Below are 10,845 nucleotides of genomic sequence, written 5' to 3'. Positions count from 1 at the left end.
TCACATTTGCATAACCAGTATCTCACATTTTAATGGCAGGTTATGATGAAAGTGGTGATATTTTTGTGTTTTGTAAAATTGACTTATGCAGCTGTCTGCATTTCTGGTTTATTTATTAAATGCAAAACAGGTGACAATTTAATAAATAGAATTGCAGGAATGAGTTCCAAACCAGCCACCCCCTCTCCCCCCCTAAAATAAAGTCTAGACATGAGAAATTTGAGTCTCAATTATGTGCTAGTATTTGTTTTATAGTAGTGTGTCAGAGCAATATTGTGTCGTGGTGAAGCATTGTCCTTCAATTCAATTATAAGATAGATTATCATGAAGGAAAAGTTATACTTGACCAAAAGAATTTTCTTAATTTTCATCTTTTAACCAATTCCTGGTTTATTTTTGATCCTTTAACAAGGTGGTGAATTTTAATTTTAATCTTTTAACAGTAGCTATGAAATCAACTGCAGGATTAGGGACTATATTATTGATAATTAACTTGGAAAGATGAATGTTGCGTCTTGGTGACTGCTAAATCTTTCCTATAGATATCACAGCCAAAGATTTCCAAGTTAAACACTATTATGATGGCAAAATGTGATGCACCTAAAGAGCTCACATTTGGGGGCAACAGGGATAAGCCTGGAAAATTTTTATGCTGGCAAATTTATCCCCAAGAGTATTAAGAAAATCTATTAATAGAAAACATATTTATTATGGGTGCTACATTGAGAAATCTCCTCAAAAGCTTGTTAAAACTATGTACTACAATTTATTTAAGGCAGCGTTCAATATTATATTCCCAAAACTTGTTAAAACCATGCTGACATCTCGTCTTAAAGGTTTACTAGTATGGGAAAGGCATTAGAAGATATTAAAATGGCACAATGTATTTTAGTACTTTTTAACATTCCAGCACTAAAGTAAATCCTCTAGAAGAGGGTAAATTGCAAATACAATTGCAATGATTTTACATTATACTATATTGATTTAGAACTAGAAGAGAAATTACGCTGAAGATCTATTTCATATACAAGTATCAACTATTGATCTCAATGACTTTTCTGTAATTCAAAGAAAAACAAAATGGTTGCCCATGGCTTTTGGGTTAGTGGTTGAAGATGTTGAAGAGGGAAACTCTGGTTTTAATTAAACGTCTAAATAGTTGTTCAAGCATTTTTTTCAAGATCCTAAATGCTCGACTCTGATTTTTCCAGCAAGTTCTGTATGTTCTCAAGATGCACAGCGCAATCAGATTTTCTTGTAATGTGAACAATAAGAAATTGCAAATCCGCATGTGCTTTCTCAAGTTCATTTGTGTTTGTTTTTGCATCCTCACACACCATTCTTTTTTGGGTGCACCAGTTTGGAAACAAACCACCAGCTGTTGGACTTTGGTTTCAACTTTGGCCCCGCTATAAAGGAGAATAAGGTTTCAATCATTGAGAGGGTGACCAATTCTGCTTCCCTCAACATGCTAACCATGTTCAAAATTTCTTGGTTTTTGTTCGTGCACTGGCTTTCCGTGCCTTTTAGGGCCTTGTGAATTGCGTTTTTGGCCACCTTCTTGGAGGTCAAGTATTTTCAATCTCCCTTATAAGCTCCATTTCACCTCCCCCGTCTTCTTCGCATGATTGATTGAAGTCGATGTGTGCATTCCTTTGTCTGCAATAAGGCATCCTTTGCGATTCCACACAGATCCAACAGTCTAAGAGATTCATGTAACAGCTCATCAAACCATGTCTTGTGCTGCTCTTGCGCTAAGGCTTGTTGAGTGAATGACAGCTGAAGCAATTTATTGACACAATCATGTAAATCCTGGATGCCATTCAGTCTGTTGCCTGTTGCTGTTAATGAAGGTGACAAAGAAGCAGCTTCGGAAGCCCTCAATCTGCACAAGTGGTCATCAAACGCTGAAATGAGAGGGTGTGGTTTGGAAGGCAAGCTGTTTCAGCGAGTGTGGTACTTGGATTTTGGGTGTAGAGGAGAGGCAACCATTCTTCCTTGCAAAAGAGGTCATACTGTTAATTGATAGTTCAATCTAGTATTTTGTGTTCCATCTATTGGCATCCTCTTTATATTAAGAAGTATGGGGAACATAAGGAATCTCATCCTCTTTAAATATCAAATAGTCATGGCATATTTCTGATCTGGATCTAAACACTATGTCAGCAATGTTTTTGCATTCTCTCCTCTCTCCAGCTCTTTAAATCAATAGTCAATTATATTTAAATTCTAAAATCAAAAGAACTTGTTCATAAATAATTATATATAAAATATGTTCCACAACAATGAACAGCACAAGGGTGGCATTGACACCAACTTCTTTGACACAAGAAAAGGTAGAAGCCATTTCGTCCGGCTTAACTGCCTTCCTTCCAGGGTGCAAGAAGTCTGTACCAACTGTGACCATGTTAATATCATTAAATCATCAGTTTCAATCAAAAAAAGGATGCATTCATTACAATAAGAATAAGGTGATGATTCTCATAATCTAATGAAAAATCTTCAGTTTATACAGAGTTGATCATCTTTGTGATCCTTACCCTTTGCAACTTCTTAATATTGTAAACGTTTATGTATTTTCATATGCATGTTTGTTCTTGATGTCATCTGAAATTTCTTATGCTTACTATTTTGTATACCTTCCTTTGTTATTTACTGTCATGTAACTTTCTGGTTGTCATGCCATTATTCATATGTAATCATATAAACAAGATGTTGTCAATTAGTATTTATTTAAATGGTTGCAGGCAACATCTGCATTTTTTGTTTGTACCCTTTTAGCCCATCCCCATATCAATTAGATTCTTCCTTTAATGGAATTTAGAATTTGTAGTAAATAACTGGGTAATTTCCAATGATTCAGGGGGACATTGTTCAATTTTAAATTTTTGAGGGGATTGAAATGTACCACATAGTTAAGTGAGAAAAATGCAATTAACCCTAGAATTATTTGACAAGGTCATTTTGTTAGTACCTGGGAAGTGATGGGATCTATTAGTAGGATTCAGCATGGTCCATTTTAAGTGCTTTTTATACTTGGACTCTGGTTTTTTTTTTGGTGAAATAAATTTACAAGCATAAATTTGGGAGGAGGGATTTGTTTTCTTCTCCATTTTTGTAAGTAGAACAATTCTCCATTTATGTTTTTTTTTTCTTCTCAATTTTCGTACTTTTAATATCAAGACCGAGATTCATGAAAGAATGAGAAATTTGTTTGAATCTTTTAGTTTGCCGGGTGGCGGCCATGGGTTGTTAGATAAGCAATTTTATTTTTTGCTAATTATTGTTGCATACAATTACACACAACCAAACATATTAAAAACATGATTTCAATTATATTCAAACAGGGTCAATTTGTTTTGCCATGGAGCATAAATGTCAAAGAGTTGGTTGTTCAATTTGGACAAGAACATAGTCCTTACCTTTATAAGTTCTACAGTTTACCAAAAACAATAACTACTAAATCAAGTGTTGTGTTGAACTTAGTGGGCTTAAATTTCAAGTTTGAATTAAAATTATGAATCCCTGAATTTGTACTTTGAAGGCAATGTAACCTTTTAAATTATTATCATTTGAAATTTTAGTTTACTTTTATAGAATTTAGAGTCCAAAGAAGCTTCATCAAAGAAAAATATCTTTAACTTTTTTTCTTCACCCTTTCTCATATTTTTATTCTGTTTACCTAAATTTCTGAATTAATGACCATAGTTTGTTTAAAGAGAATTAACTTCAATCTCACTTGCGCAAACCTTTCATATATCCATAGATAAATAGTCACTTGATAGTTGCATATTATTGGTGAATTTTGAAACATAAGTTTTGAAACAATCTTGTTTTTTTTTTTTTTTTTGATAGTTTCATTGTCCATCGTTAATTGCATTAACATATTTGGCCTTTGTCAGATGAATATGCGATTTCCAAATAAAACAGAGGGAAAAATGCCCACACACCCTCCTAAACTTTAGAGTAGTGGTGATTACACCCCTTAAACTTTTATTTTGGTCAATTTATTTCTTCAACTTTACACCATCTGCCGAATCACTAACTCCATCAGCTTGCTGTCAAAAATTTAACAGAAAATACACGTGAGATGCACGTGATGCTTAAAATACCATAATAAAAAAAATGAGAAGAAAGAGAGATCAATGGTTAGAACACCACTGTGGCATTCCTACCGCCGGGGCTGGAAGTCTTTGTCCTGCCGTTTATGGTCCCCCTGCACCGTCCAGCTGCAAATATGGATCTCCTATTCAAGAGCCACCATTTTACTGATATTTTCATTCTAAATATTTCCCATGATGCCTTAGTTTCGAGACCCTGTTTTCCTACAATGAAGCATGGTTTACAAGGATGGAATGTTGGACTTTCAATTCTTTTACCCTTGAAGCATTCTCCGGACGAATTCTTTGGGAGCAGTAATCAACAACCCCAATAGCCAAGTCCACCATCTATATTAACAATCTTTACCAACCCAATAAAGAAAACTAACCAAAACGGTAAAACCCACATCCAATTCTAAATCCCAACAACACCGAATTCTTCAAAACCCAGAATTTTTGTTTTCAATTAAAAACTTAAAAACAAAAAACCTCCGGATGTTTGGGTTTCTAGGAAATCCCTAGGGAGCTTTAGCGGCTCAATCCCTCATATCCAGATCCATTAGAACTTTCTTAAAATTGAAAGAAACTTGTTTTAGAGATTTGAGACTTTTTTTTGGATGTGTCTGGTGTGGATCCATATTATGGTTGAACGACGAAATGGCCATTTTGATCAACCGTATCTCCCTCACTCAAAAAACAGTTCTCTCCTTTGTTTCACGTGTGTCTCATGTGCATTTTCTGTTAGAATTTTGATAGCAAATTAACAGAGGTAGTGATTTGGCAGATGTGTAGAGTTGAAGGAGTAAATTGGTCAAAATAAAAGTTTAGGGGGTCTAATGACCACTCCTCTAAAGTTCAGGGGGTCTATGGCCATTTTTCCCTAAGACAGAAGCTAAAGAAGATGGTTCATACATTCAGTGGTCTTCTAGCTAAAGAGATCCTCTGAGAAAAGTGATAATTGATAAATTTGAAGGTAATTATTCTCACAAAGAGATCTTGGTAAAGTTCTTCCTTAACAAAGCAATAATAGTGGAAGCAGTTGTTGACCTGTAAAGCTCCTAAGTAACACAGGAAATATTTGTTGGGAGTTTCTCTCCCCTCCATTATGGAAAGACAATATGCCTTATTCTAGATTATATTCCTCAATGATAATAATCAAATACAAGTAAGATTATGATGTTAATTTACCTATATGCTCTTTCTTTAGAAAAAAAATGTTGTCCCTTGCATTTATTTGAAATGGTTGGGTTGTATATTGCGTATTCAGGTTCAAGATAATCGATTTACACGGAGGGAGAGGCAATATGAATAAACTGCATTGAGAGAATAACCATCAGAATTGCCCTGTGAAAGAGGGAAGATTTCAACAAGGGGTAGTTATAATTTGACAAAATCTTCGACTTGAGTGCTTCCTCTTTGGCCCAGGCATCATTACAAAAATGATTTCACACAGCAATGAATATTTTCAAACCACAAATGCGAGTAAATTTGGAGTGATGTGACGAGGGAGACAGAGGATTCTTTGTTTGTTCTTCCAGTTCCAAGCACACAATATTTATTCAGGCACCTGCTAATTGAGCAATGTCAATTTTGATTTTACCTAACAACACATCTGCAATGATGTGACCATAATAAGAACTTATTACATAGCAGAAAATTTTACTTACAAGTGTTTAAAACCAGACCTGTGTTGAAACATTGAAAATTATCACATTTTATTCACACAAAATTAAAAGATTTATGGCTTAACATATATTACATAATTTGAAAAGTTATAGGGCAAAGCATGTTGTAGATAGTGCCATTCTAAGGATTGGTTGTGGCCTCTGCCACATTTGTGGGCTTCTCAGTAGCAACAGGATTCCCATCTTCAACTTGTTCAGCTTCTTTCATCTGTTGTAAAATGTCTGCCTTCTTCTCTAATAGGGCTTCTATTTTTCCATTAATCTGCTCTAACTTCTGCTTTAGCTTGACAAGATCCTTGCCCTTTTTCTTGTCCTTCCCATCAAGTTTTCTTTTCTTCTCACCTTTTTCCTTCTTTTCGCTTTTTTTCTCTTTGCATTCCTTCACCCCATCTTTCTCATCCTCTTTCCCTTTTCCCCCCTCTGATTCTTTAATATTTTCTTCAATTTCAATATCCCTGGAGATAACTTCAGGTTTGCATTTCCCCCCATCTGTTTCATCCTTGTTTTTCTTCTTCCCTTCTTTCTCATCATTTCCATCCTCTGTTCCCTCATCCACTTCATCCTTATGCTTCTTATCCTTATCCTTCTTTTTCTTCTTCTTCTCTTCTTTCTCCTCATCTTCATCTTTATCTTCTTTTCCCTCGTCTGCTTCACCCTTGTGCTTTTTCTCTTTCTTCTCCTTCTTTGTCTTTTTCTCTTCTTCCTCCTCATCATCATCTTCTTTTTCCTTGTCCTTCCCGTTCTTAATTTCATCCTTGAATTTTACCTTCTTTTCTTTATCATTCTTCTCTTTTTTATCTTTCTTCTTCATGTCATCTTTCTCATTGTCTACCTTCTCCTTATGCTTCTCATCCACCACTTTCCCTGTGTGTTTATCCTCTTCCTTCACACTCAATATTTTATCTTTGTCTTCCTCGGTCTCTTTTTCCACCTCCGTGTCTTCATCTTTGTGCTTCTTCTTCTTCTCCTCCTTATCTTTTTTCTTTTTATCTGATTTTCTCCCTTCTCTGTCCTCTTCTTTATCCCCTGAACCCCCATCATTTTTCTTCTTCTTCATCTCTTCTTTTTCCTTTTCTTTATCATCTATTTTCCCTTTCCTCTTCTCTTCTTTTTCAATGTCTTTCTTATCTTTCTTCTCTTTTGTTTTCCCTTCTTTTCTCAGACTCTCTCCAGCTTCTTCATCCTCCTTTTGCTCTTCATCTGTAATGGTGTCACGCTCTTTTTCCTTCTTTTTCTTCTTCTTTTCATGTTCATGTTTCTCTCCCTGCTTCTGCTCTCCATCTTCATGCTTTTTCTTCTCTTTCTCTTTCTCCTTCACACTCTCTTTTGACTCTTTATCCTTTTTCTTAGATTTCTCTTCATCTCCCTCCTTATGTTTCTTCTTCTGGTCTTCCTTACGTTTTGGCTTTTCTTTCTCGACTGATTTGGTCTTCAATTCAAGTTCCATCTTCTCTTCCACCACATCATTTGGTTTAGTATCCTTGGTCTTCACTTCAACATGGAATTCTTCCTTTTTGACCCTTTCTTCTCCACTAATGGATTCGGATTTGTTTTCCACCTCTGACATTTTTGCCAACAGTAGAAATGTAACTTTTTCACAACCTCAAATTCCCTGAAAGATGCAGCAAACCAATTGTTTTTTTATATATAAGTAAAGATATTCTTATATAATAATTGCCAAAAATAATAAGCTATGCATATAATATGGGTAACTTATCCATAATAATCAAACTTATCCATAATAATCATTTCCTTACTAAGTTAAAAGCTTTTATTTTTTCCAAACATATCATAACTTAGGAATCTCAAAACTGGTTTTGAATCAATGCATATTCATAATTTGTAAACAAATATCAAATATGAGTTAACTAAAAGCATTGATGAACATAAATACATATACTAAGAACATAGAGCATTAAATTTTCATGGCATAATCCATTACCTCAATCCAGCAGCTGGGTTGCTAGAGTCTCAAGCAGATCTCTTCACCTATCCTCCCTTACTTCACCTAAATCAAGTATAGGAGCTAAATTAACTTTAACTTAATCTTAGTTTCAACTTAACTCCAACCACAGCTCACAATAGTCTAATCAACACTCATGACCATAATCCTCTTATGTTATCTTAACTAATCCTTACTAAGCCCTTAAATCATATTCAAGGAACTCATAGCAACCAACTTGGCAATTACAATTCATCATACAACTTCCTTCATAAACTTCAAACATACTGATACAACCACACATTGTTTCAAAGATACTAAACAGTAGAACCAAGGCATACAAAATTTATCTAGGTTCTAGACATACCAAATGATAAGAATACCAATTTCCAGCTCAATTCATTCACCCTAGCTTTAAATATAAATTCCCATAGATAGGTATGTCACCTGCTGTTTACTGCCTATTCCAGAAGGATATACTTACAAAATCCAAATGGGCTATCAAATCACTCCAATTTTCATGCCAATTGACAGAGTGACTCTTATAGATGTCTAGAACATGCCATAACATTCTCAGAGCATAATCATAAAGTCATGATTTATTAAAAATCATACAAGCCAACATACTCAAATCCGCGCTAGCAGAATTGCAGTCAACTTAGAAATTGCTGCTGTGAGAGTGATTCCATTACAACCATCCAGTGTCTTACTCTTAGCTTTCATAGGAACTACCCTAAACATCCAAACTCACAAAATAGAATTTAATACAAACTATTTCGCGTCGCAAATGCAGAATCTATCGCAGTGGCAGTTTCAACACATATTCACACAAAAATCATAGAGAAATTTGCATATAGTCGTATTTTTCATGTGTGGATTTTTATACATCATTTATAAACAATCCATATCACTTTTTTGAAACCCAATAAATTACAGAAAATTTCAGCATAACCCTACTATTGCTTAATCTTTAATCACATGCAAAGATTCATACACAACAACCATAACCACACCCTCAAGTAATGAACAATCAGTTCCCAATAAATACTATGTCCATTTTTTTTTCTTCTAAATTTTAAATTAAAAAAATTCTATTAATGATTGAAGAATATCTCCCAGAATTTTTTTTGTTAATTAAAAAAAAACCCAATATTGCTTAATCTTCAATCACATGCAAAGATTCATATACAACAACCACAACCACAACCACACCCTCAAGTAATGAACAATCAGTTCCTTCCAAAGCCTTAATAACACATCATATATATATTTTCAAAACCAGTCTTACCAGTTTTTCCAAATTTCCCAACACCCTTGTAGAAAGCCACTTGCAGATCACAAAATTTAACAAATTCTATTCTCAAAATTTTCTGATTTCACAAACACCCAATAACCCAATTACTAAAAATCCCATGGAGGAATGATGGGTACAAAAGAAAAGAGTTGGTAGTTAGAAGTCTTACCTAGTCTGAGGGGAACAATGGTAGAATCGATTGTTTTTGTCGAAGACAGTAGAAGGAATAAAGGGAGCCGAGAGCTTCTTATTGCCTTCTGGGTTGTTCGAGTTTGCTTCCTTGCGAAGGTATAGAGAGTAGAGACCAAAATGAGATGGACAGGCCAGGTGTTGGTCTTTGGGCTTATTTTGGTATTACATTTGTCATCATTTGATTGTTAGAGGCGTGCATGTGGAAATACTAAATTACCCTTATCTAACTTACATATTTACAACATTAACCATGTAACTATATATAGATATCTTAATTAATTGCCCTTAAGGTAAAATACGGTTAACACCCTGAAATTTGGGTTAATGTCTAAAACATTTTAGAACTGACAAATTTGGTTTTTGATCACTGTAATAGAAAGCATAAAAATGAGTAACATTTTAGTGACCATGTTGGATTTATAGACCAAGTTGATTAGTTTTGAAATGTCTTGGATCTAGTTGGAATTGGCTTGATATCAAATGTGTTGACTGTATTTTAAACTATTACATAATATCACTTATGCAACATATAGTTATGGGTTCTAATTAACTCAATTGGTAAAATTTCTGATGGTTGAATACGAGATCTGAGGTTCAATCTCCGTTTATACTAAAAATCGATTGGTGTTTTAGTTTGATAATAAAGAGCACAATCATTAGAATCAGAACCTATAATTTTCTATACCAAAAATCGATTGATGTCTTGATTTGATGATAAAGAGCAACATATAGTTAATCAAGCTTATTACTTAGGGACTTCACTCTTTAAATTAACCTAATTAAAGGTTAGAATATTAACAATAATCACATAATTTATGTAATTTAGTCACATAATAATTTGGGTCAGGATATTACACATCCTCTCCATAACATGGTTTAAAGCACCTCCTCCAGTTCAATGAAATTCAAAAATCTTCTACAAAATATATATTTTATTGTTAAGCACCTCCAAAAACAACTAAGATCTTTAAATATGAATTTCATTTCTTATTCCCAAAATTTGTCTATTAGGTGAAGACTCGAGAAATACAATCCCAAATCTTGCTCACTGCCCCATACTAATGAGGGGTGGGTGTGACACTTTCTAATTTCCAAAATTAATAAACAAAATCTTACTACTTCTAATCACAAAAAAAAAAAAAAAAAAAAAGACATGAAACTGAAATTCTATATGGATCAGTTCAAACTCGTCTAAGAATACACTTGCATCAAATTTTTGAAACTAAAATAAATCACAATTCACAAGCATCATTGCACATTCCCGTCTAATTTCTCTTTGATGCATTTCTTGCCCCTACCTTTAGTTTGATCAGGTATACTTGTTTCCATTGAAACCCAAGTCAATAGCATGGAATCACTCAAAAAATTGTTTGGAGTATCACCTACACTATCCCCATCTTATCCCATGCTCTAGAATGTTATTAAGGTCCCCCATGCATATTTATGGTCCATCAAAAGATTCTACTGTTGCTTGAAGAATCTTCCAAAACATACCCTTGTGGCCTTACTTGATCATTTGCTATATGTGATCACAAAGGATGCCCTGGGTTGTATGGTTTGAGGTTAGTTCTTTTTAATAAAGCTTGGTTTCTTATAAAAAAAAAAAAAAAAAATTAATAATAATACATCACA

The 10,845-nt window shown here is 34.1% G+C and overlaps 1 protein-coding gene across 3 annotated transcripts; it reads right to left on the bottom strand.

Moving 5' to 3' along the window:
• Positions 1-5,723: 5,723 nt before the first annotated feature.
• Positions 5,724-9,357, bottom strand: LOC126720564 (uncharacterized). 3 transcript variants are annotated; one of them, XM_050423159.1, is made up of 4 exons: positions 9,191-9,357; positions 9,016-9,097; positions 7,728-7,793; positions 5,724-7,397 (listed from the first exon to the last, which is right to left on the bottom strand). In XM_050423159.1, exon 4 carries the CDS (start codon positions 7,350-7,352, stop codon positions 5,907-5,909), a length of 1,446 nt encoding a protein of 481 aa, XP_050279116.1. In that variant the 5' UTR covers positions 7,353-7,397; positions 7,728-7,793; positions 9,016-9,097; positions 9,191-9,357; the 3' UTR covers positions 5,724-5,906. The 3 variants fall into 3 exon arrangements, with proteins under 3 accessions (XP_050279116.1, XP_050279114.1, XP_050279115.1); XM_050423157.1 differs by lacking the exon at positions 9,016-9,097; XM_050423158.1 differs by lacking the exons at positions 7,728-7,793; positions 9,016-9,097.
• Between the last annotated feature and the right edge of the window lie 1,488 nt (positions 9,358-10,845).

The sequence above is a fragment of the Quercus robur genome, chromosome 4 (genome assembly GCF_932294415.1).
Source record: "Quercus robur chromosome 4, dhQueRobu3.1, whole genome shotgun sequence".
In the NCBI taxonomy this organism is placed as follows: Eukaryota; Viridiplantae; Streptophyta; class Magnoliopsida; order Fagales; family Fagaceae; genus Quercus; species Quercus robur.
This window is presented reverse-complemented; position numbering and strand designations above follow the sequence as displayed.

Coding starts and splice junctions, on each gene's coding strand:
- LOC126720564 (XM_050423159.1), bottom strand. CDS start 7,352: ATGTCAGAGGTGGAAAACAAATCCGAATCCATTAGTGGAGAAGAAAGG.